At 35.6% G+C, this 27,500-nt stretch overlaps 2 protein-coding genes across 2 annotated transcripts in view; both read right to left on the bottom strand.

Annotated features, from left to right (window-relative positions):
* The window catches only part of heatr6 (HEAT repeat containing 6), a 50,267-nt gene extending 31,372 nt beyond the window's left edge, over positions 1–18,895 (bottom strand). The window contains 8 exon segments of the mRNA NM_001114313.1: positions 185–432; positions 3,191–3,334; positions 7,557–7,658; positions 11,484–11,598; positions 15,224–15,339; positions 15,431–15,571; positions 16,569–16,676; positions 18,602–18,895. Coding sequence (NP_001107785.1) covers positions 185–432; positions 3,191–3,334; positions 7,557–7,658; positions 11,484–11,598; positions 15,224–15,339; positions 15,431–15,571; positions 16,569–16,676; positions 18,602–18,889 — 1,262 coding nt within the window. The 5' untranslated portion in view covers positions 18,890–18,895.
* Positions 18,896–23,993: 5,098 nt separating this feature from the next.
* rab24 (RAB24, member RAS oncogene family) overlaps positions 23,994–27,500 on the bottom strand; it is a 7,845-nt gene continuing 4,338 nt past the window's right edge. The window contains exons 5-9 of the mRNA NM_001029970.2: positions 26,642–26,709; positions 26,465–26,564; positions 26,321–26,371; positions 26,171–26,230; positions 23,994–25,195 (exon numbers count right to left, since the gene is read on the bottom strand). Of these exons, the coding sequence (NP_001025141.1) occupies positions 25,131–25,195; positions 26,171–26,230; positions 26,321–26,371; positions 26,465–26,564; positions 26,642–26,709 (344 nt within the window). The 3' untranslated portion in view covers positions 23,994–25,130. The remainder of the gene's footprint in view (positions 25,196–26,170; positions 26,231–26,320; positions 26,372–26,464; positions 26,565–26,641; positions 26,710–27,500) is intronic.

Raw genomic sequence — 27,500 nt, 5'->3', positions numbered from 1 at the left:
ATAACGTAAATAAAACAAAAATATCAAATCCGAATAAGTGTCATTGGACACTTAAAAATAAATCATTTGTATTTGTTATTTTAAAAAAACCTGTACATAAAACAAGCGTTTTTCATTTGCTGCCAGTTAATGTTTCATTTGACCTAATAATGACAGCAAGTTCTTCTGACATTAATGGTCAAACCTGAGTTTAGACTGCATTCCTCCCTCCGGATCAGAGAACTCCGAGTCCGAGCTGCATTTCTTCCAGGATGGGTAAAGCTGCGGCGTCGCCACTGATGGTGAAGTTAACATGGAGGACTGAGAGCCATGAGACCAACCGCTCTGATCTCCTCCACCAGCAGCAGACACATCATCAGCTTCTCCATCTTGCTTGCCTTCACCTCCACCTTTCTTCCCTTTCCCCCGAGACTTTCGCTTCTTCTGCTGAGACTGAAGGAGAAATAGGAGTTTTAACTTCCTCTGATAAATCAAGGCAGTAGGTGTATGATTTACCGGTTACCTCTCGACTTGTACTTCAGACATATACAAGTGTGGTCAAAATGATTGCCACCCTTAGTGTAAATGATTAAAAAGGATGGAAGTCCTACCCTAAATGCGTGGCTGGAAATTACCATGGAAATGTATAAAATGGAGCAAATTACAGCATTTGAAAATCAGAAAATAGAAAAAAAAAAAAGGGAAAGAATTTACCAATTACACAACATCTCATAGATCTAAACGATTTTTTTAGTTCTGATGCAATATCACTCCCTACATGTAATTTTTTTTTTTCTTTAAAGTTAATTTGTAGCTGATCATTTCTTTTCCATTTTCTCTTCCTTTTTTTAAATGCATTTTTTCCTATGTATTATTTTATACAGCAAAAAGAAAAAGTGGATGTATGTGAGCTTATAATTATGAGTGCATCCAGATGGATGATCTCTGATATGTATCAGATGTAAGCGTGATACTATTTGAGCAAAAAATTTAATAAAAAGATAATAAACACTTTTTTGTGTTCATATTTTGAGCAAAAAGTTAATTACTAAGGGTTGAATAATGTAAACACAATGTGAACACAATAAATCTGAAGACACTTGAGTTTGTTTTGGAATTTGAATAGAGCTTTTTTCTTTATGTGATTGTAGTTTTGTAGACATTGTGACACTCACTAACTATGGTGTTTATAGATCATTTGGCCACTCGAACTTCTTCTAGACAGATATCTTCTTCCATCTGTCATAACACTTGAGTGAAATTATTGATTGTAAAAAGGAGAATTTTCAGTGTTTCAGATTTTTTCTAAAAGCTTTTTCACATGCAAAAGCAAATTTTAATGTCTTGGTCATTAGGGCTTATAAATTTGGTCAAAAACCTAAATTCGAATTTCTCTCTTAAATATAAGCTAAATTTGAATTCTAAAGATAATACTTAATCCAGGGGTGTCCAAACTCAAACCTGGAGAGTTTATCTCCAACTTGCTTCAATACACCTGCCAGGAAGCTTCTAGTATATCTGGTAAGAGTTTGATTAGATGGTTCAGGTGTGTTTGATTATGGTTGGAGCTAAATTCTCCAGGATGCCGGCCCTCTAGGACCGAGTTTGGACACCACTGACTTAATCTTACAGGGAAATGTACTGTACTGTGTGCTATGCCCACAAGAGGGCGTTAGTGAGCACAATAAGTAAATAGAAACCTGATCAAGCATTTCTACTTGAATGAAATGACATTCCTTTTTTTAAGTGCATAGACTTTCAATCAACTGTTCCTAAATAAAATACAATTTATTTAAAACAATTTATTATTGCTCAAAAAAATTCAAAAGTCTTTTCCTATTTACATTTTCCATATTTTCCTATTTAAAGCTTGACCCTTCTGTAGCTAAATCATGTACTAAGCCTGACGGAAAATGAAGGTGGCTGTTTTTAAGATTGATCTGGCTAGGAGACACATTATCAAACTTTACAAGGGAAAATTATCAAAATTATTTGGTGTTTCAGCAAGATGCTAATGGTCTAATCAGATTCTATTATTTATACAAGCTAAGATCTACGATCCACAACAGACTTTCTGGATAGGCACATCACTGTTTTGCTCTATCACTTTCTAATGCTTTAACATTTCAAAACTACAATATGAACAAAGGGATTCAACTGTACTATAAAATTTTAAATAGCACCATCTCAGCAGCCCTATGTGCTCTGGTACCAAAACTAAACACAAGAACTGATCGTTCCACCAGATCTGTAACAAATAAATGTTTGCCATTATCGTTTATGTATTCACAAAAGCCTGGAATGAGATCCTACAACATCTGAAAACAATACCAACACTGAGACGTTTTCATTCATTCATTTTCTTGTCGGCTTAGTCCCTTTATTAATCCGGGGTCACCACAGCGGAATGAACCGCCAACTTATCCAGCAAGTTTTTACGCAGCAGATGCCCTTCCAGCCGCAACCCATCTATGGGAAACATCCACACACACATTCACATACACACTCATACACTACGGACAATTTAGCCTACCCAATTCACCTGTACCACATGTCTTTGGACTGTGGGGGAAACCGGAGCACCCGGAGGAAACCCACACGAAGGCAGGGAGAACATGCAAACTCCACACAGAAACGCCAACTGAGCCGAGGTTCAAACCAGCGACCTTCTTGCTGTGAGGCGACAGCACTACCTACTGCGCCACTGCCTCGCCCACTGAGACTTTAAAAATAAACAAATAAATAAATAAATAAAAATCACGTTCGTCATCTGATGGTCAACTATTGCTGTAGCCTCTGAGATAATAGCCTGCTTTTCTTTATTTTATATGTTTGGCGATTGTTTGTACTGTGTTGATGGATGAGATGTTTTTATGTTCTGCAGAGCAGGAACCTGCTGAAAAACTGCATTCATGCTGAGTCAGGCCCGATTATCTTTTAATCTTTTCCCGTTTAAAAATTATAAATAAATAAATAAAATAAGCTAAAAGTGATTCTACCAGACCCAGAAATTGGCTGAATGTATTCAAAATAGTACAACTTTTTTTTATTCCACGTGACACCACGTAGCCAATTTCCAAAACAAGGTTGACTGTTCCTTTAACTTCCTGCCAGCAATTGTGCCACACGTAAGATTACTTTTGTGTTTTGATAAAACAGTACTGTTTTTCAGATTGCCGTCAGAAATTAGTGCCACCATCATATGACCTACCGCAGCAGTCTTTTTCTGTGCAGGTGTGTCTTGTGCAGGTTCAGGTTTTACAGCAGGAATGGTCTCGTACTGAGGGAGAGGAGCAGGGTACAATACCTGCGGCATTTCCACACTTATTCCTGGCAAACCGTAGAACATGAATCTCTGCCAAGAACAATGAGAAAGTTATAAGTACCTCCGTTCACACACAACTTTTGTTGATGAATCCAAACAGTTTGGATGAACTCATTAATAAAATGACCAGGTTGATGTACATGTTAAGCCCACAAATGAAATTTCATCTGAATGAAAATACCACAGAAATATGCTTCAAAATAGATCATATTCAGAATAAACTCAATTTACGATGTGTATTTTACTAGTGCACTTTGTTATTCTCTAGGTGAACAATTACTCAGTCCAAGTTAATCCACTAAAAACAAATGTTTTGGTAATCGTCAATCAAATTCTGAGCATTTGCTTGTGTGTTTGGAGCGGAGGTCCATTCTGTTAACGTCAGTATTCTTAACCATACCGCTCCTACCGTTAGTTAGAGGAAATGATGCACAAAAACAAAACAAAAACAAACTCAACATTCAGATTTATTTGGAAGTACATCAGCATACTGATATAAAATCTGCTTCACTCAGACTTTGGGCTCTATTTTAACAATCTAGGCGCAAGGTCTGAAGAGCTGGGCGCAAAAGCATTAAGGGCATGTCCAAATACACTTTCAGGGCCCTATCATACACCCGGTGCAATGTGGCGCTAGGCGCGGTGCAATAGTCTTTTGGTAGTTTCAGCTTGGCGCAAGAGTCGTTTTGAGGCGTTGCGCTACGCTGTTTAAATAGCAAATGCATTAGCGCTCATATGTGCCCCCATAGGCGTTCTGGTCTAAAAAGGAAGGCGTTCTGCGGCACACTGCTGGCGCTTTGCTATTTTGAGAGACTAAAATAGATTTTTCATTAGACCAAAACAAACCCGGTCTAAACTCCGGCGCAGAGTTGCGCCTCGCTTACACACTGCTTAATACACACAAGAGAGCAATAGGCAAATATCTTTACATATGAAAAAAATTAAATATTAAGGATATATATAGGATATAATAAGAATAGATATAGGATATAAATATAAAGGATTCAAATATTACAAAACATATTATTTTCTAGCCTACATAAATATGAAAAATCACTGCTTTTATGTCTTCTTCATCTCGGGAGGCTTTTTCAGTTCATTCAGAACAATTTGCTTTTGTATAATGTTATTATTATTAGCAGTATTATTTATTATATCCATATTTATATTTGTTTTATTAAAAACAAGCTTTGATTTGTCCACCTGTCAGGTTTTAGACCATATGGGGCACAGCATGTGTTTTAGGATATAACTCAGGTTTTTGAGCACACTTCATTATTATTGTTCATTTATTCGTTTGCTGGAAATTAGAACTGAATTTAGAAACAGTTTTGAAACTAATTTTTGCGATAAACAAATGCAATTATTTATTTATAGACTAATTGATGTCTGTGCGTAAAGGTTTTCCTATCCAAGAGCGAAAGTGAAAGTAGATCCATTATCTCTCATTCTCACGCAGTAGATGCTCTGTTTAACAGTTTTCTGTTAAAAAAACTGTTAACTGTTTGCTAGTGAAATGCTCAGTTTTTCCACTTAGACTTACTTTACGTCCTGTAAATAGCGAATGCGCTTATGGCGCAACGCAGCTGGCTCTTAAAGGGAATGGGAGATGAGACTCTAATTGGTTTATTCTCAAAACACACCTATAACTCATTAAGAAAATAAACTCAACCCTTTAGACCATGCGCCACGGCGCAAAGGGGATTTTCCCGTCCTTTAATTAGCAAAAATGCGATCTGACACGCCTGAAAGCGTTTGCACCCTGCGTTTTGCGCTCTGCGCATGGACCGTCAAAATAGAGCCCTTACTATTTTAAAGACAGAACAATAAGCTCTGCGCCATGGTGCATGGTATTACAGCGTTGAGCTTATTCTCTTAATAAGCTCTGGTTGTGTTTTGAGAATAAACCAATCAAGAGTCTCATCTCCCATTCCCTTTAAGAGTCAGTTGAGTCGCGCCATGGCACATTTGCTATATACATGGCAGACTTTGTAAGTGGAAAAACTGAGTGCTTCAATAGCAAGAAAACAGTTAAACAGACCATTTGCAGCACGAGAATGAGAAAATGAGCCTCCTCCAATTGGCATTTACTTTCAATCTCTCTCTATCGTGGATAAGGAATTGTACACACAGACATCAATTAGCCTACATAACAAATTTTGTTTGTTAAGCACAAAGATTTGTTTTAAAACTATTTCTAAATTCAGTTTTAATATAACTTCGATATTATGAATAAATGAACAGTTCGCTGGATATCCAAATACACATGCTATGCTCCATGTGGTGCAAAATCTGACAGGTGGGCAAATCTAAGGTGGTTTTTTATAAGACAAATATAAATATGCATTTAATAAATACTACTACTAATAAAAATATTATACAAAAGCAAATTGTCATGAATAAACCAAAAAAAAAGCCTCCTGAGATGAAGGCATGGAGGCAGTAGTTTTTGTATTTATGTAGAAAGCGATAATTTAAAAAATATTTTAATCCTTTAATTCTTTTTCATTTGTAAAGATACGTGTATTGCTGTACATCCTGCGTGTTTTAAGCAATGTGTAAGCGAGGCGCACAACTAACACCAATAACCAACTAGCGCTGGACTTTAGATGTGCTTTCAATTGGTCTATTGATCAGTCTATTTTAGTTCCTCAAAATAGCAACGCGCCAACAATGCGCCAACAATGCGCCAACAATGCGCCTTAATACACCTCATTTTTAGACCGAAACACCCATTAGTCCACAAAGTGGTCCAAATACATTTGCTATTTAAATAACGTAGCGGAAAATGGGAAAATTAAGGTAGAGTTGGTTTAAAAATAGCAACACATCGTGGAAACACATCTTGCGCCTTACTGCGCTGGGTGTATGATAGGGCCCTTTAAGTCTGCATGAATCTCAAGTTGCTGCAGACTTTTATTTTAGTAAAATGTATTTCCAACTAAAACAAAATACTGAGTAGGGGGCGGGGTTTTATTTTGCACTCAGTTGGAGGGGGCTTGGTTAAGCATATCTCGCTCAAGCCGTCCAAATTACATGATCATAAAAGAACTGCAGAAGCAAATAGATATACTATGTACAAAAAAATTATAATAAAAATCCCCCCTCCAAAAATACAGTAGCTTTTAACAGTAGATTAACTTGCACTGATTAATAGTTCAGATTATCAAAGTGTGCTAACAAAATAAACATTGTACATTTGGATTTCATGCAGATGTTTATGTTAGAATACAAAACCATGAGTTGCTTGTAGCAAATTTTCCTGCTTCTTTCTTTTGTAAGCACATTTATGACAAGTTCAGACTTCACAATACCAGCCTGATGCATTGAAGTAGTGCTGATAAACAACAATGACCTGATATCAATTATGAAATGAAACTTTGGAAACAATACACCAGCCTTTACAGTATTTAGTTGAGAAACTAGAGTCAGGAAAACGTTCTGAGGTGATTCTAGCTATAGTTGTTTATGCTGTTGTATCAGATGTTAGTCATTCATTTCGACTAACATCACACACATCATTAAATAAGGGAAGCAAGATAAAACGTGACATTTCTTGTCCTCAACATGGATTTAACGGTCAAAAATATCACATGATCTGACACAGTTACTGTTGTAAAAGTCAAAAATAGTAGACTGAAAGTGGTATTAAAGCATTAGTTCATCTAAATATTACAATTCAGTAATCATTTATTCCCCCTCATGTTGTTCTTTCCCATAAAGCCATTTCGATCAAAAGTCTTATGGGTTTTAAATAACATGAGGATGAGTATGTTGTTATATTGATAGATTACAATAAATAAAAAAAAGAGACAATATACAGTAAAGATGTAAAGATACAGAAAATTTTGATTCTTTTTTTCCCCCAACAGACAGCTTATGAAAATTCAGTCATCATGTACACCCCTGAAGCCGTAAAAATAACCCTTTCTGCATCTCAATAAAGCATTTGTGGATTAGACCATGACAGTATGTGAAAGAAGAAGAACAGCTCATTTAGTGTGTCATTAATCATTATACCATCTCTCGACAATACATATTGCAGAATTTTCCAGTTTCAGTTTTCATTGCAATCAAGTGTTTACATGCCTTGGCAAATGTGTTAGAACATGTTTAAACCATTCCTAACAATTGGAATGAACTGCAGTTTAGTGACTGAGCTCAGAGTAGAATTACAAAAAAAGGTTATTGAGGTGGAAATTAGCTTCCCTGCGCAATTTGTAAATCTATAGATATAAAAACCTATGCTTACTTTGAGCACAGCCAATAAAGCACCCAGATCCTGGTTTGGAACGGCCTTCCATTTCCCCCCATTGAGAAAATACTGCATCCCCTTCAGGGCACTCTGCAATAACTGAAACAGAAGAAGCAGTGAAATGACAGTGAACAAGAAAAATAGTGAATAACTCGGGCTCATAAGAAATACGCGCTTCAGCCTAAATTTTTGGAAACCACTAAAATGTAATTTAACATACCCTTGACAAAATCTGGCAAGGAAATCCCGAAGTTTCCTTCAGCTTAGTCCCTATATACATCAGGGGTTGCCACAGCAGAATGAACCACCAACTTATCCAGCATGTTTTACACAGTGTATGCCCTTACAGCTGCAACCCAGTACAGGGAAACACCCATGCACGCTCACATTTACACACACATACACTACGGCCAATTAAGTTTATTTAATTCACCTATAATGCATGTCTTTGGACTGTGGGGAAAACTGGAGCACCCGGAGGAACCCCTTGCAAACGGGGAGAACATGCAAACTCTACACAGAAATACCAACTGACCCAAGCGACCTTCTTGCTGTGGGGTGACAATGCTAACCCGTGAGCCACCGTGTCACCCTGTTTTGTGCTTATAAATATATAATTATGACTATGTATTGATAAAAAATAAAATAAACATACTATGACTAGTCTTATTTGTAAAATGAACACTATAAAAGTAGTTAGGACTCAAATGCTTTAGTTTGTTTTCACATTGATGATTTTACAGGGACATATTATTGAGGAATAAAGCCTTATTTTTAAGCAGTTCTTTGCACAACACTAAATAAATACTTCAAAACTTGAAGGTGTCTAAGATCTGCAATCAAATATGTTTGCCTCACCTATCTATCTTCATTTGGGCAATTTTTCTGGTGTGGAAAGTTTTATTCCTTAGCTTACTAATTCAATGTAAACTATGTGGTCTTTTCTTTGACATTTCCTTTTGAAATACCTGTTTTAGGGAAGGGTTTAGGTCAGTGGTTCCCTATGTCATCTGCGTGACAAGCTTTTTTAAACACTTCATATTCGCAAAACATGTAGACAGCACTAGGCCTGTCACCATATCTAAATTTTGTTGTACAATATTGAACCAAAATATATTGCAATAAACTATATAATTGTCATTTTAAAACCATTATATATATATATATATATATATATATATATATATATATATATATATATATATATATATATATATATATATATATATATATATATATATATATATATATATATATATATATATTAGGGATGCTCATTTCGGTTAATTTTGCTAACCGACAACCGCCGCGCATTAATCGGTTATTAACGGTTAACTGGTTAGATTACTATTAATTTTATATTAAACAAATTGACGTGACTATTTTGTGTCTGATACATTAAATATTGCATTTTAAAATACTGATTTATTTTATATGCTAGCATATTAATAATAGAACATAACAGAGCATTTTCACGCACCTGCAGTGTTTAGCACAGAAGAGCAGAATAATCTAAATAAAATGAATAAAATAAATAGGACTGCCCTAAATTATTTTCCACTTAAATAATTAATTTATATTACAAATCGACACTGACTGATTATTTTTAACAACCGGTATAGGCTGTTATTTTCCAATCATATTTTTGTCTTCCGTCAAATAAAATAGCAAACTTCCTCAAATCGCTCGCTCCACGGAAAATATGCATTTATTTAATGCCCCGCTGTTATTATTATAATCACAAAACCTTTTTACATTTTTATTAGAAATCATTATTTTAAAGAATATGTCTTGATGGTTTCCTTTCTCTCCCTCGCGGTTCAAATGCGCGCTGCGTGATGAAAAGACAACAACAACGCGCGCATATGTTGAAATTTTGTAAACAGTTGTGTTGTTTAAATATGATATTGCATTAATGTGCATGCATGCTTTATTAGCTGTAAAATAAAAGGTAAAGCCTATTTGTTGCGTTTATGATGCAGATCCAGGTCAACATCAGCGTTTTTTGGCATCAACACGTCTGTTTCAAACAGCATTATTCTTCTTCCATTTTGCTTCTTTGGCAAATGTGTCTGTAGGCACGGGTTATACGCTATCGTCCCGCAAGGTTAAGTATGTCTTGCAGTAAAACAAGTGGCCGACCACAGCTAACATGCTTTTTTTCATTCCAAAAACGCGAGGCACACCTCACTGCCTTTATGTTGACAAGGAAAAAAGAAGAGAAGCGCGGTCCTCTTATGAAACGACTGAATCAGCTGGGTATCGATTGTGCAAAAGTGTTGCTGTCTATGTTGTTACAATTGTAATATTTAATAATATCGTGATATTCAAGATTTGTACATTCATACAGCTCTGAATAACTTCAAACAGCGATTAGACCTTCAGAGCGGCAATAATGCGTCCTGAAGTAAAGCGAAACGGCTATAAACTCCAACAAGATAGAGTGATTATATGCAGAGCCATATACCTTTATCTCTAAATAAAGTATAACTATAGAAACTGTGTTCATCTTAACTGAAAGCTTCAGCATGTTTGCTGGCCTCACGCATCGCGCACCAGTCAGTCAGTCAGCACATAACCCCAAAGGATTAAACAATAGCGCACAGCACTATACGGTTACAGAAATGTTTGCGCTGTTATAATCCACTTACCTTTTAATACGTTTTGATGCGATTATAATCTGCTATTAAAAACAACAACAATAACTGAACGTTTTGAAAGGGTAAATGTAGCCGTGGAGGGATGCATTTTGGTCCCGGCCATGGAAGAATGAATGTAGCGGAAACCAAGCTCTTTGAAAGTTCTAGTTGTCTTGACAACACAAACTGCTGCTCTGTGATGAGCCGCGTGCAAAAGATGCCCCTCTTAACGCAAAGGCGCATTCAATCAGCCCCTTATGCAGTCACACTAAAAATATATAAAATAATAATTTTAATCGTTTAACTGATAGCATTAATCGGTCACAAACGCACCCTTTCGGTTAACGGTTAATCGATTTTTTTGAGCATCAATAATATATATATATATATATATATATATATATATATATATATATATATATATATATATATATATATATATATATATATATAAATGAGCAATATCACATGAGTAGCAGTGCGATATGACTGTATATCGGCACTGGTGGGAGGCATGCGCTGACACGAGGCTGCAGGCCGAGTGCCTTAGTGCCCCCACCAGTGCCAATAAAGTTCTTAAAGTTGTTAAAATATTGGCCCAACCCTGGTTACTGCATTTGATAGGGATAGTTCACCCAAAAATAATTGTAGAGGAAATAACATTTGACATCTATTGACTTGAATAGTATTCAGTTTTCCTACTATGCAATTCAATGGTTACAGGTTTCCAATATTAATCTTAATATCTTCTTTTTGCAATTAACCGGAATAGGAAACTCCTAAAGGTTTGGAATCACTTGAGGGTGAGTAAAGCTTCAGTTTTAGGTGAACTATCCATTTAAATTGCTGAAGGTGATGAGTGGGAAAGGAATAAAACAGAGCTGAAAAATAAACAAACCATTCAAATAGGTGTGAAACATCTCAAACAAATTAATCCAACAAACAAAAATACTTTATATACCGTGATTTGGACAAAAAGATAAATTTAAAAAACATGACTTTCAATGTGTGCAACAGAACTTTCATATCAGAAATCTCATAACGCTGTTGGAACCATACATTTACTGCTGTTCTGCTCAATTCTGTGCGTGAAATCCAATAATTTCAGCCGGAAGGGTTTAAAGGGTAAAAAAAATTTCCCCACTCAGATTCACCTCATGTTTTACTACATGAACCTACCATGTTGACCAACAGAAAGAGGTTTGATTAATAAATCTGGCATGATCTAAACTCATGTGAACGTGCCCTGACTTACAGAAGCATCTGTTAAAGATGCAGTACTAACCGTACAGAAGACAATGTCGTCCACATCTGGAGGCTTGGTGGACTGTAGTGTCCGCAGGAGGATTCCGTAACACACACTTTTATACGGCTCTTCTAAATATGGCTGAGAAGGAACACTATAAAAAAAACAAACATTTAATTAATTGTGAAGATCTGTTCACACCAACTGCAACTTTACTATCAAAACAGCGGAAGTTTTAATAATCTGTGAAATATGATAACTACAATCCTTATTAAAAATGATTTATTTTGCTAATTAAGGTTAAAAATGAGAGATTAAGCTTTTATAGTGGCAAGCTTTTTATTCACAAAAAGAAAAACTTGTGTCTGACTAAAAGTCAACTTTCATGCAGCACTGATGAAAAACAGGACTGTGAGTGTTTTATTTAATGTATGAAAACAACAATGTTCTGTTAATCGTCTCATTTTGCACAAACAAACATACAGGAAAATGGTTCAGTAACCAAACGATTTTCCATATTCTAAAATATTTGTTAGATGCGACAGTTTAAATGTGGACTCGAATCTGTGCTTGTGTCTGTTAAAAACTGTCGAGGGGCTACCTATTTTTCACACAGGGCTATGTAGTTTTGCATTTTGTTTTCCCTTAATAATAAAAACCTTCAATTCAATTTGTTTGACAATCTGAAAAATCAGTAACAAACATGCAAACAAATAAGAAATCAGTGAAAGGCCAAATAATTTTTCACACCACTGATATACAAGTACATGATACCCAACATTTAATGATTAATTGTGCAACTACACACTAATTTCATTAAATCATACCAAACATGTAGTGAACACCTTTAATAATCTAAGCATACAGGAGTCACAACTTCTTCTGTCATCATCATCATATTTTACAGGGAGGCCAAAATAATATTAATTTGAATAATAAATAAATAAATAAATAAATAAATAAATAAATAAAAAAATTTGAATTAATTTTACATCAAATATCAATAAAACCAAATATATTTATTTTATTGTTGCTAATTTTTCTTTGTATTTTAAATTTTAAACAAAAAAAAAGGAGTTTCTAATTGATTTAGCAATATTTAAATTTAAAAGAAAAAGCTTATCTGCACAAACACCCTCCCTCACGAAAAAAAATGGAAGTAAAGTGATCTTCTCATGAGCTGTTATCTGTGTTTGTGCACTTGAATCCTCCAGACTGTAAAGGGGATCGCACACCAGATGTGCCGCTCGTCAACACGTCACGCAGCGCCATGTATTTTCCAATTGACCCTTCGCTAAGCCCCACCCTCCTTAGTTACTGTTGCTACACCTGTCAAGCTTTTGTGCCTGCAACATGTATTATAACATGTATGCGCCGGTGTCAGAAATTGCCAGGGATATAAATAGTCATTTTTGACAAACAGGAGAGAAAAAGCCAGACAAAAAAAGGACTGCAGTATGCATTACAGGGGTATATTCACGACATAACAGGCAACCGATTAGATAATAACTGAATCAAAATTGAAGCTAGGGTAGCCTAGTCGCCTAATCAGCTAAACATTCAACAGCTTAGTTCATGCGCAGCAGGAGAGGTGACATTTAAAAATAATCTAATAATAACAAATTAAACCGTGATTTCTCTTTTTTAGCCAAAAAGCCTGATAGACTATAGTTGTGCAATAAAATATAGCGTTACTAGTCGATGAGGAAACACGCATGGACAGTGCTTCTACGTCATTCATTCATAGAAAGAGCAGTTGTGCAATGAAATATAGCGTTACTAGCCGACGAGGAAACACGCATGGACAGTGCTTCTACGTCATTCATTCATAGAAAGAGCAGCCAGAAAGACGGAACTGATGGATTTGTGTCGAATATTAACATCATTTACCCATAACAATGTACACCTATACCTGTCTGTACGTATGTTTGTGTGCTCTTTATACTGTTTCTATTTTATTTTTTTACTTATATTTGCAGTTAAGTGAAATAAATAAATACATTGAAATGCAAATCAAAGTATACATAGCAGAAGTGAACAAATAGATTTTCCCTACCAGCGAATAGTAATCTAAAACCAAATATAAAAGTAGACACTAACCCAGTATAACATCGTCACCAACGATCTTCAAAACACAGATGAAAACATCAGTTAATTGTAGCTGTGACATGGACATCGAGGCTTATAAATTACCCGAAAACAGCTGCGGGTAAAGTATTGATTGCAAGTGCTCAGATTGTGATCATATCTCTGTTTTGTTCTGTTGATATGTAATTTCAAATATTCGTAGCTTGAAACAGATGGAAATATGATTGCTTTTAGTATGACTACTATGGCGAGGGCTTAAACGGAGCAGTCAGGCCCGGATTGGCTAATCAGGAGGACCGGGAGAATTCCCGGTGGGCCGTTCCGTTTTTTGGCCGCGAGAGCTGGTGTCCCTAGCTGCTTGCACTCTCAGCAGTCGCACTTCTTTCATTTATTTATTTATTTGACCATAGTCTCACTCTTTTTATTCATTATTTTGCCGCAGCTCCGCACTTTTTATTTATTTTCTCGCAGCCCCGTGAGCAAAATGCAGCCTGCAGGTTAATGATGATGTAACTATTATTCGACCCCAAACAGCGGCAGCTTAGTGAATATAAGAATTCGAATAATTAATATTAATGAATATTACACCTGCTCAATGGAAATCAGATGATTCACTACATTAATAAATCTGACTTAAATTGATCAGAAATCTAGAAAGGGGAGAAAAAGATTAAGCCATCAATAGACGATCCTTAACAACAGCGCCATTGTGGTCCAGTGGTCAGCACGATGCGTTACCACACTGCAGGACCCGAGTTCGATCCTTACCTATATAATTTATTTTTTCATTTTTATTGTTAAGACATATAATACTGTTTGGGTTGTTGAACATTTCAACTTCTAAAGCAGCTGTTTTCTTGTAAAAGACGTGATCGTGTCATTAGAAACTGAATTGGAAATGACGTTATTTTAATATAATCAGTCGGGAACTGAGGTGGGCTACTAAGGCTTGAAACTCCAGGGCTGAAATGGAGTCCCACTCCGGGCCTGGGAGCAATGCTTATAATATCGAGTGCAAAAAAAGAAAAAGACAGCTGGGAAACATAACCTGCTTTGTATTTTTGTAGGAAACACAGTTTAGATCTTTTTGAGGTAAGAGATGTGCGAGTTATGGCCGTCTATCACTGAATATGTCAGAAATATCAAAACAAGACCAAGTTAACTCCGCTCCTTTAGCGCCCCTCACATAGCTTGATTTACGCTGGCATTTCTCCCCTTGGGTTTTAGGTTTTGAAAAGGGAAAAATGCCACAACCCTGTCCCAACTTTTAGGCTACCGGGTGTCAGATTTGCACAATCCATATGCACAAAGCTTTGGCCTGTTTCCCTCGCTCGAAAGCTTGACAGAGCCCCTGCGCGTAGCTACGGTTGAGGTTTTTTGGTGTGGCTTAGCGAAGTGTCAATTCTAAACATAGATTTCTATCAGTGTGCACGCACCAATGCCGCAAGTCGGTAGCTGTCCGCGGCGCCCAGCCACGACTCAGGATACTGTTCATATTTCTGTCTCACCACAGAGCGCCATCTAAATAGTTTCATATCAAATAACATTCGAATGTGGGCTTCTGGTTTGTAATGTTTACAACTATTATGTGCATGCCTTGTCGCGGCGCTGAGCACTTTGTTGTTGTGTGGTGTTTTCCAGCATTTATCTGAATCTATTTTTTGAAATAACAGCCATTTGCAAAAACTGACCTGAGACACAGATTAGCAATGCAATGCACAGCTGAACGCCGCAACTCTATGTCTGGCTGCTTGGGGTCACCATACTTAACCAGAACCCCACTTGGTCCAAGAAGTTCTGGAAGATACTGGAAGGATTAAAAATTTAAATTTAATTACAATATAAAACAAAACATCCAGAAAAAAAAAAGAGAGAGCTTCCATATCAGCAATTCTTACCCTTTGGCATTTGGATCCATTGCCATACACCAGTGACGAAAGAGCAAGCAGCACCTCTGAATGAGTCCATGAACTGCATGTCCGCAGAGCCCGCGAGCAGTACGATACCAAAACATCAAGCGTATGTTCATCCACTATTATCTGTTAGTAGTAAAACAGGAGATTTTTTTCAGAGGAATAGGAAAGCCTTGATTAGAATCGTGTCAGTAACAATAATAAGTAATCATTTTTATTAATAATAATTTGTGCAGTATCACTTTTAGTATGTGATATGCCTTGTGTTTGATGTGTCACGTAACTTGAAGTAAAATGAAAACAGTGCAAAACAAAGTAGCCCCTCCCCCTTTAAAAAAGCAGCCAATGGCATTTAGTTGTTAAAACAGTCTGTTTCGCATATGGGATTTTAATTTTTTTTCCAAACTTAAAAATAATAATAATTAAATAAATCACTGCATATTAGGATGTAAACTCAGCACTGACATACAAGAGAAATATTGTGTCATGATTAATCCAGTTAGAAAGCAGGATCAACGTATTTACCTGTAACTGTAACATGATATTGGGAAATGACTGGGTGGGGGAATATTCATTTCATCATATTATTAATGCAGATTGAATAAATGTAATATAACAATTCAGTGACTGTTATTAAGCAATAGCATTAGTATGTATACTCAGTGCATTCATATTAGCGTTTTTCATTTTTCAAACAATTATCATTGAAACCCTATGGTAATGAGGTGCTATATGTGTGGTTTTACATATGATTATGGTTGGCAATATTTAGGTATTTACATTTTAATTTCCAAATATTACAATTTTTTACAGATGTTATCATTTTACTCAATAACCTAAAATTACATCCATTCATAAAAAATACAAATAATTCATAAACATTTAGCATTATTAGTACTTTTGATCTTAGATTTCTAAAAGGTTCATCTGGTTGACATGTTTACTGACAATAAAATGTACTTTTATTTAACAATTGTCCTTTTTTTAAACAGCTTTTACTCAGGAGAAAATATCTGCCTTCAAAATGAAAAGAAATTGAATTATCTGCATCTACTGATATAAAAAATACAAGATTATTAACATGATGCGTTTTGACCATTTAACCCAACCCTATGGTAAATACCTGTAGCTGGTTTAGAAGTTGATGAATCATTTGGCAGAGTTTGATGATGAGATGTTCTTGACTTAGAGGAACCAGACGACTTGCTTGCACCAGAATCTCACACACAACCTATCAAAAACATGTACATGCACATGAATGTACTGTATAACAATACTGGTTGTAAAATTTGGGATATGTCAATTCTCTTTTTTACAAGTGGTGCATTAAATTGGTCAAAGTGGAAATAAATAAACTTAGGATTTTACAAATAATTTTCAATATAAACACTGTTAGATTCCAACGAAAGTATCCCCAAACACATTAATTAACAAAAACACTGGCAAAAATATGCTGCATTATAAAATCTGTCATCATTTACTCATCCTTCACTTAATTCAAACTTTTTTGAGTTTTTCAAACCAACTTTTTTCTGATTAACACAAGGGAATTTTTTTGTAATTTTCCTTCGGCTTAGTCACTAATTTATCATGGGGTCGCCACAGGGGAATGCATCGCCAACTACTCTGCCATATGTTTTACACAGCTGATGCCCTTCCAGGCACAACAACAAAAATATTCTGAAGAAATTGGAAAAAAACAGGAATTGACTTCCATAGTATTTTTGTTTTAAATAAGACTTTCTCCAGAAGAAAAAAATATTATCAGACCTACTGTGAAAATGTCTTTGCTCTGTTAAACATCGATTGGCAAATATTTAAACAAGAAAAAAAGAATTCAAAGCGGGGGCTAATAATTCTGACTGTATATTGCGCTATAAATACAATCTCACTAAATGAGTTGAATAACTATTTGGACAGAATTTATCATTTTAGATTGATTGGTATGATCCTGTACGGGAGTACATCTGCATAAAACATTAGAAACAATCTACAAATGTAGATAAATTCAATTAAGAAAAAGATACCGATTAAATAAACTTTTTTTTTTCTTCTAGGAGTTAAATTGTATTCAGGTATTCAGTAGTTGAATAATAATCAATGTAAAATAATACTGTATAGACTTAATTTTATCAACAATTCAAGTTATTCATTTGTCAAACAGTACAATTTCATAGGCCTGAATGCTTTTACACCCTCACACAGGCCTCATAAAAATATTTGCGAAATTATAAATTATAATCTATCCTCAAAGAAGGTCCTTGGTTTGAGCCCCCGCTGGGTCAGTTGGCATTTCTGTGTGGAGTTTGCATGTTCTCCCTGTGTGGTATGGGTTTTCTCCGGCTGCTCTGGTTTCCCCCACAGTCTAAATTGGCTGTAGTGTTTGAGTGGGAATAAGTGTGTATTGATGTTTTTCAGCACTGGGTTGCCGCTGGAAGGCCATCCGCTGTGTATAACATATGCTGGATAAGTTGGCGGTTTATTGCACTGTGGCGATTCCTGATCAAAGGAGCTAAGCCAAAGGATATTGAATGAATGAATCCAGACTCAACATTGTGTATGTTATGGATGTGACTATTGCGAATGATCACATTGACATATTGATGCTGGAAAGATATATTGTATAGCCCTAATCACAACATTTTCATTTTGAGTTGAACTATCCCTTTAGTTTAAATAGTGTGAATAACCAATAATAGTAGCACCCAAATTAAAACAGAAAGTAATGGCAGCTGGGAATTAATGGCAGCTGGAATAAATTGCATTTAAAAAAATACAGATAAAATAGAAAAATGTATACTGTACAGTCATTTATTTACATTACTACAGTTGTGGTAATACCACAGCAACAACAGAATTACCACAACAGACTTTATTATAGTACGGTTCAAAAACACTGTAATGTTTACTAACTTACAGCAGTGTTTCCCAACCCTGTTCCCGGAGGCACACCAACAGTACATATTTTGGATGTCTTCCTCTCTTCTTATGTTCTGCTGAGTCAGGTGTGTTTGATTAGGAAGAGGTTGAAAATGTGTACTGTTGCTGTGCCTTCAGAAACAGGGTTGGGAAACACTCTACTATAGAATTTTTAATGTGTTTTTTTGTCTAATTAACTGGTAGGCATTAATAAAAGCAGTATAAATATGCTCATACCTCTGGGTGGATGTTGTCATGGTTGCTGCTGCTGTAGTTTTCTGAAATGAGCTCGTCGAACATTAAATTGAGCTCAGTTTTCAGACTGGCGCTGTCAGACGGGCTCAGAGACCTGAGTTTATTAAAGCAGCGGCTGATCTGCGCCTGCGCCGATCCGTCGAGCTCATGCTGCGGCTTTGACAGAGAGACAAACCTTGAGGTGTCTGCTGATGCGGACTTAAATCCTTGAGTCTTTCCATCTGGAGAAAAACTTGAGTTCGAACCCAAAAACGTTCCCTTACCGGCCATCTTTACGGGGTCAAAACAGCGGCTTTACTATGGTAACCAGGAACCACATCCGATGTCAACCGGAATCGACAGTTTGTAAATTAAAAGTTCTTTGTTGCATTCTTTTTTTTCTTCATTTGTCTATGAAAGGGATAAGTTACACAAAAAAATATCATTTTATTTGTAAAAATGTTCTCATTGGTGAAAATTTCTTTCAAAATGTTCAACAAAAAATTCTCTGTGATCTTACGTGACTTACCAATCAGTTTCTGATGTTCCCATTTGCTTCCACTTTGTTTTAATATCACCAACAGTTAAATAATTAATGTTATTTCAGGAATGGCAACCTATCACAGTACCACGCTTGAATGGGGTTTACGCACACAGACTTTTAAGTTTCAGCCAGCCAGCGCAAGCACTTCCAGTGAACTGTGATTCCATTACAAAATTGCCACGTTTAAGGTCTGATTTCTTTAAAGGTTAGTGATCTTCATTGCCTGATTGATATACGATATAAAGTGTGCATCGAACTGGACAAAAATCACCGCATAATGCCATGTCTTTTAAATATGGAAATGTATTTTACGTTTACGTGCAAGAAGTGAACCACAAGAAGATTACAGACCCACACACTAGAGCTCACGCGGGCACAAGGGATGTTCATGCATGCGCTGAACTGATCCACCATGAGGAAACCGCCGCTTGTGAGCTCATTGTAAACCATGGGTCTCAAACTCGACTCCTGGTGGGCAGCAGCTCTGCACAGTTTTGCTTCAACCCTAATCAATTACGGCTGATCCAGCTAATCAAGGTGCGCAAGACTACTAGAGACTATTAAGCAGGTGTGAGTTGGAGGTGGTTGGAGCTGAAGTATGCGGCGCTGCGGCTCTCCAGGAATTGAGTTTGAGACCATTGTTGTAAACCCCCGCACAAGCACCTTATCATCTGTGCGCACGATATACACTGCGCGATCAGTTTTCGCTTGCTCTTCTCTCTGTCTGCGCAAAACTTTTTGTGTTTTTTTTTTCAGTCTTGGGGCAGGACTTGGTCTAATTGTTATCACTTATGCTATTGGTTATTCTCCCTTACTGAAAGTAAAGCTGCGATCACACTAGAGTTTGAGCGTGGGAAATTTTGTAGTACAGCGCTGCAAAAAGGGGCGGGATTAAACAAGATGATTAGCCTTTTTTTTCTTTTTAAAAATAAAGCAATTGGCCCATAATTTAAATTTCTGTCCAGAGAAGTCTTGATGTGATCCTCGATTGGTCTCACGCAATCATATGATGCGATTTCACAGGTCAGAGTTCACCAAGCTTGAACTTTGCAACCTGCAAAACTATGTCGCAGGTGCTTGCGTTTCCGATCTGACGGATTTGCGTGCATTTGAATGGAAAAGTCCAGTGTGACCGCAGCTTTAGCTGGGATTGAAGCTCAAGAGTGGTTGTTTACTCGAAGTGGATCAGTTTAGCGTGTGCATGAACATCCCCTGCGCACACAAGCACTAGTTTCCTCACGTGAATGTCTGTAATCTTCTAATGGTTCACTTCTCCTCGCGTGTAAACATCCCCGGTGTGCTCGATTATTTTTGGCATAGATTTGCCGTCATAAGTTTTCATGCTAGCCTGCTGCTACTAATGGTGCTTGCGTTTACAGGGTCTTTCATCTTGTTTTACGCTTGAACAACAAAATTAATGCTTTAATTTATTAATATTTATGTATTTTAATTACTTTACAACGCCAATTCTGTAAAAGAAAGCTTAAAACATTGAAAACAGTCATATACACTGTAGTTTAACATTGGCTGAACAACACTTGCCGTGCATTTACCCAGTTCAATAAGCTAAATAATAATACATAATAAAATGCTCATTTTATTTGTGAAAACCCAGCTGAAAATCCAGCTTAGGCTGGTTGGCTGGTTTTAGCTGGTTGACCAGGCTGGTTTTAGAGGGGTTTTGGCCATTTCCAGGCTGGTTTTCATACATTTCCAGCCTGGTCTTAGCTGGTCAGGCTGGAAAATGACCAGATAAATCCAGCTTGACCAGCCTGGTTAAGCTGGACATAGCCGGTTTTGGCTGGGCTTCCAGTCTGGCTAGGCTGGTCAAGGTGGTTTTAGCTGACCATCTCCCAGCCTGACCAGCTAAGACCAGCCTGGAAATGGCCAAAACTTCTCTAAAACCAGCCTGGTCAACCATCTTAAACTAGCCAACTAAGTCTGGTTTAAGCTGTTTTTTTCAGTAGGGAATGTTCTCATTCTGTCAAAATGTTCAACAACAACAAAAAAACTCTGTGGTTTTACTTGGCCTGCTTTGTTTCGAATGTTCCCATTTGCTTCTACTGTGTTTTAATATCACCAACAGTTAAATATTTAAGGAAATTTCAGCAATGGCAACCTACCGCAGTACCACACATGACTGGGATATATGCAAACAGACCTTTAACTTTTAATTTGCTTTAATTTATTTAAATAAATGCATTTTACTTACTTTACGAAGCCAATTCAGTAAAATGAACCTTAAAAAATTGAAAACAGTAACATACACCGGAAGTTTACCATTGGCTGAAGAACGCTAGCTGTGCATTTACCCAGTTCAATGAGCTCCTCCTTCGTTCACTTATGTTTGTAGAAGCATCTGCATGCCTAGTGCTAGATTTTATACGCCTTTGGCCATTGAAATAATTGCAACGCCTCAATTTAATGATTTGAAGGGGTGTCCAAAAACTTTATAACTATAGTCAACCCAAAATATAATAGAAACATATTTAATACACGACATTATTGATCATTTATGTAAGTGAGGATAACAAAATAAAGCAAACTGTGACATATTATAGCCAAAAAGCCTTCATATAGTGGCCTATAACAGTGGTTCCCAACCTGGGGTCCGCGCCCCCCTAAGGGGGGCGCCAGAGTTCACAGGGGGGGCGCGGGAGAGGATAAGTATTGATAAGTATTGAGGGAGAGGATAAGTATTGAGGTAGAAAAAGGCATAAAAATGGTCCACTATTATAAAGGGCTTTGCAATTAATCGAAAATCCGATTTAGATTTCGGTTTCAAACGATTATAAAAAGCATTAATCGAGATAAATGATTATTGCATCATATTTCGGCACAGTTGTACACGTGTTGCTCTTAAAAGCGCGAAAGAGCTTATGTGTGTGTGCAGCACGATCACGCAGTCAGAAGCATGCGGCCGGTCAGCATTCGGTCTCATTCACACACTGAGACGAGCAGAGGAGCGCAGACATCTAAAGTCATCTTAACGTGAACGCTTTAATGGTCAAATAGGTGTCAAAACGCGGTGTTTAGTGATTATTTACATTAACACTCATTTGTGTAATAAACAAACGAGTTGAGGATCAAAAGACGTGAAAGAGAAACCATTAAAGAGACAGCGCGCTTTAATCCTTCTGTCACCTGTTTTTATTATTATTAAACAAACATAACGAGAAAACCTTTGCTGCTCTTGACTGAAGGAATGCTGTAGCTAAAGTGTTTTTCTTACAGTGAAGATGCTTAAAGCACAGTTTGTTTCATATTTTTATTCTATTGTATTTATTTCTCTTTCCATTGCAGGGTGGAAAATAACTGTATGTATACAGTTAAAGTCAGAATTATTAGCCCTCTTGAAAATTAGCAAACCTTTTCCTGCCCAATTTCTGTTTCATGGAAAGAATATTTTATTAACTTATTTCTGAACATAATAGTTTTGATATCTCATTTCTAATTACTGATTTCTTTTTGTCTTTGCTATAATGACAGCACATACTATTTTACTAGATATTTTTCAAAATACAAGCATTCAGATTAAAGTGCAGTTCAAAGGCTTAATTAGAGTAATAAGGCAAGTCATTATAACGGTAGTTTATTCTGCAGACAATCAAAAATATATATTGCTTAAGGGGGCTAATAATATTGACCTTAAATTGGTTTCAAAATATTTAAACCTGTCTTTATTCTAGCTAAAATAAAACAAATAGAAGAAAAAATATTATAGGAAATACTGTTAAAATTCCTTGCTCTGTTAAACATAATTTGGGAAATATTTATAAAAAAAAAAAATCTCAGGAGCGCTAATAATTTTGACTTTAACTGGCAATGGTTTTGAATAATCGTGATTACAATTATGACTAAAATAATCGTGATTATGATTTTTCCCAAAATCGAGCAGCCCAAAAATAAAAAATAATCTAAACCCATGCCACAAATACCAAAATAATAGTGAAAATAATTAAAATAAATAACTTTAAATAATTATTTAAATTTTGCTCACTCGGGCAATCTGCTTGTCAACGTGTCATAAAGGCAAAATCAAAACAAAAATGGCAGACAAACGTAAATGCTGTGATTCTTCAGAGGCGAAGATTAGACAGTATGACAAAGCCTACCTAAATTTTGGTTTTATTGAAGGCCAAGACAAGTTAAAACTGATTAATTAATATTTTCTATACATATTACTATATTACACAAACACACACACACACACACACACACACACACACACACACACACATATATATATATATATATATATATATATATATATATATATATATATATATATATATACACACAGTACATATGTGTGTGCGTGCGTGCGTGTGTATTTATATGGTGGGGGGGCTCCAATGTTTGTATATGTTTATGGGGGGGGCCCCAAAGAAAAAGGTTGGGAACCACTGGCCTATAAAACAGAGAGAAAGTGAAGAAGCTGCTGCAGTGAGTCTGGGAAAATACTGAAGTTCAGGTTTGGATGAATTTGGTTGACAACAGAGATTACAGCTTGACAAAGTTCTGATAGTTGTTTAAATGTTGTCATACTACTAGTTATCCGGGTTATTTTTACTCGATCGTTATACACAGAATAACACTGGGTTCCACTATAATAATTTGTGTTGGGGCAACAAAAAGAAATTAAGTTAACGTATAAGTTATTACAAGTTGAGATGGATTGAACATAAAACAATTAAGTTGTCCCAAAAAAAAAAAAAACTCAAGAATTGTGTCGTTTTAGCTCATTTTGCATAAGTAGTTTGAAGAAATAGCAAATGTCACTTTTTGAGTGTACCGTACTCGTATATCGTGGTATTAAAAAGCTCTGCTTTTATTTACAACAACCTGTTAGTGATTACCACTATTGTTTTTTTATTCCAGTATCTTATAGTCACAAATATAATCATTAGCTTAGCTTACAATATTTTGATATATTCAAACAAAACTGGTAAAAATTGTTTGTATATTCAACAGCTGTATGAGATTTTTCTCCTTAAATGGTAATCTTCACACAACCTCACAGTAAAATGCAACATTTACTCAACATCTGCATGATGCCCAGTGACAAGAGCACAGGATCTCTCTGGAATGACAGAGAGGGAAATATACAACATTTACAAGAACCCCATTTGTTTTTTTTAAGCTACAGGCCTCTTTAAGTCACATTTAATACAGGCACAGTTTGAACTGAAAGCAAACTATGTACAAAGTTCGCACAAACATGATCACAACAGACAAGCTAGTGTCCCGGTTAACAAAATCTTACCCTTGAGGTAAAATTAAATAATAAAATTAAGAGTGTAAACATTAACGTCACATTCATCAAATGCTGTATATTGACTTGCTTTTGGAACGTGGCACAGATCAGTAAACTGCAAATAATAGACAGCAGGATGCAGGAAATTTTGGGCTCCATTATTCAAGGTTGCAAACTACATGAAGCGCTTGGTTATGCTGAATCTTCCAGATATTGAATTCAAAATGACTCATGAAGAACAATAAATAAACTGGTTTCAAATCTGTGGAAAACGCAACTTAAATGGCTCCAGTTTAGTGTGGACTATTATCAGTAGAGTGTGATAAATGAAAGGTGTAAACATTGCGATGATCAAACATCTATAAATGGAGAACTTTAAATGACAAAAGGTGAATCACTCAAGGCATTGTTTGTGAAAATTGGCAATGATGATCTCCATGCAATGGCATCTGTCCCATAAAGCTCTCTTTGTGTCTTTCCTTTTTGGTAAAATAGATTGCCATGCACTTTTTGATATTTGCTTCAGTCAAGATTCTCAGGTGCCAAAAAAACAAGCGTTCCTGACAAAGAAGAAAGTTCATTTTCAAATACTCAATCTCAACCTACTGCACAGCAAAGAAAAAGGAGAAAAGCCAAACACTCCGGCTGACGCACTGAGGAGTATAAAAATCTGTGAGCTTCCAGGCATCCCAAATCACACCATATGATACAGCAGTTTTTCCTCTGACAGGTCAGTTATGGCAGCAGTTGTCAAAATAAGAGTCCTTCTTTTGCCCGAGATCCACCCCCTTCTCCTCTGTGAAGGTACAAAACTAAAGATATAAAACTCATCAAAATAAACTATATTATATTAGTTGTTCAGTTTTATTACACTTTTATTACACTATTACAACAGTATTGATCATAAACAAAAAGTAGCTAATGTGTTTCCATCATTACTGTAAAAATCTGTGTTAATATAAAATAAATCTGTAAGAAATATAAAAAGAGAAATAAGGCATTCAAGCACACATAAATTCGACAACCTGCATATCTATGTATGTAAATGTCTTGAAACCTGAATCACGTGTTCTCGAATGATGTATTCCTTACCAATACTATCCATACTAATAGTTATATATATATGTTTTAATTTCTGTAATAAATATGGCTGTCAAGCCAGGATCTTGATGGTTTGTTGTGGGTATGTTGTTTACATGAAGAAATCTGTGTTACAAGTTAAACAAAAATTCAATTAAACAATTATATTTTGAATTTTAATTCTAATAAACAATTATATTTTGATTTAAAAAAAAGTTTTTGTCTTGCGTTTACATTAATTTTACATTTGAATAGCCAAAATTACAAGTTTCAGTATTTTAAATGCGATTAATCGCGATTAATCTCGATTGACAGCACTAATATATATATATATATATATATATATATATATATATAGATATAGATATGTGTGTGTATGTATGTATACACAATTTGAGTCACTCAATGCATATTCACAATTTGTGAATACATCATAGCACAGTGACATCATAATATAATTAGCAACAAACTAACCAGCATTTAGCAACTTCCCCTGCAAAACAGTTAGCAACACTGGTCGCGTGTGGTGTGGACAAACCGAAATTGCTTATCACATCATGTCTTGTTAGGACACCACACTGTGTAGGTCATTGCACTGAAATGCTTGTATTTTTTGTAGCGTATTAGCAATTGTCTTAGCATCATAGACTTGTGCCTTTAACACAACCATAAAAGTTTTTCAAAGTTTTACCTTGCATGAACTCTAAAGCACAGCTACTAAAATCTTCAGCCACCTTCTGAAACACCTCATCTAGGTGGAAAATACAAAAAAAAAAAAAACAAATCAAGAAGTGAAACTCGGGTGCATGTTACAGATGAGTGAAGTTCCAGTCTCACTTACCAACATTTTTTCCTGTTTTGCTGGACGTCTCGAAATGTTGTGCACCTATTTCTGCAAAGAAACGTTTAGTGCTGATTTATTACAATTTTAAGTTTATTACAATTTTTATTACAATAGTAAGCTAAAAGGTAAAATCATACTTACCATCTGCAAAGTCTTGAACATCATGGTAGTCTACTTGCCGCGTGCTTCGGTCCGCCTCAATCAGGTCACTTTTGGTACCACATAGATATATTTTGCAGTGCTGGGAACAAAATAAGTTGTCAATGAATTTGTCCTTAAAGATTTGTGCTTCTTCAAGATTGTACGAGTAAATTTTACCTCCTCACAGTTCTGCAACTCCTTCACCCAGAACCTGGCCCTTCCAAAACTGCTGCTGTCAGTCAAGTCTATGTGTACATGTCGAAAACAGACACAAATAAAGATTATTTTTTCCCTCGTGAGGCACATAATGTTATTTCACAATATTACAGTTTTTCATAATATGACAGTTTTTGTTCTATTTAAAACATTTTACTGTTTATACATGCAGCTCAAAGTGAAATACAAGATATATAAGTGTGTGTGTGTGTGTGTGTGTGTGTGTGTGTATATATATATATATATATATATATATATATATATATATATATATATATATATATATATATATATATATATATACACATATACATATATATATACATATATACATATATATACATATATACACACATATATACACATATATACAAGCACACACACACACTTATATATCTTGTATTTCACTTTGAGCTGCATGTATAAACAACAATAAAATGTATTAAATAGAACAAAAACTGTAATATATATATATGTATATATATATATATGTGTGTGTGTGTGTGTGTGTGTGTGTGTGTGTGTGTGTGTGTGTGTGTATATATATATATATATATATATATATATATATATATATATATATATATATGTGTGTGTGTGTGTGTGTGTGTGTGTGTGTATGTGTGTGTGTGTTTGTTTGTGTGTATGTATATATATCAACATTTTTGATCAGTGAATTTATAAGATCCCATTTATAGTGCAAGAGAAAAATTATAATTATAATATATTTGTTTTCTGAAGCAATTTGCATTATAATACTATTGTATTCTGCAAACTGTTAAAAATATATATATTGTACAAAATTATCACAATTATTTAA

Source organism: Danio rerio, chromosome 21, assembly GCF_049306965.1.
Source record: "Danio rerio strain Tuebingen ecotype United States chromosome 21, GRCz12tu, whole genome shotgun sequence".
Classification (NCBI taxonomy): domain Eukaryota; kingdom Metazoa; phylum Chordata; class Actinopteri; order Cypriniformes; family Danionidae; genus Danio; species Danio rerio.
Note: the sequence above shows the minus strand (reverse complement) of the source record. Positions and strands in the feature narration are given on the sequence as shown.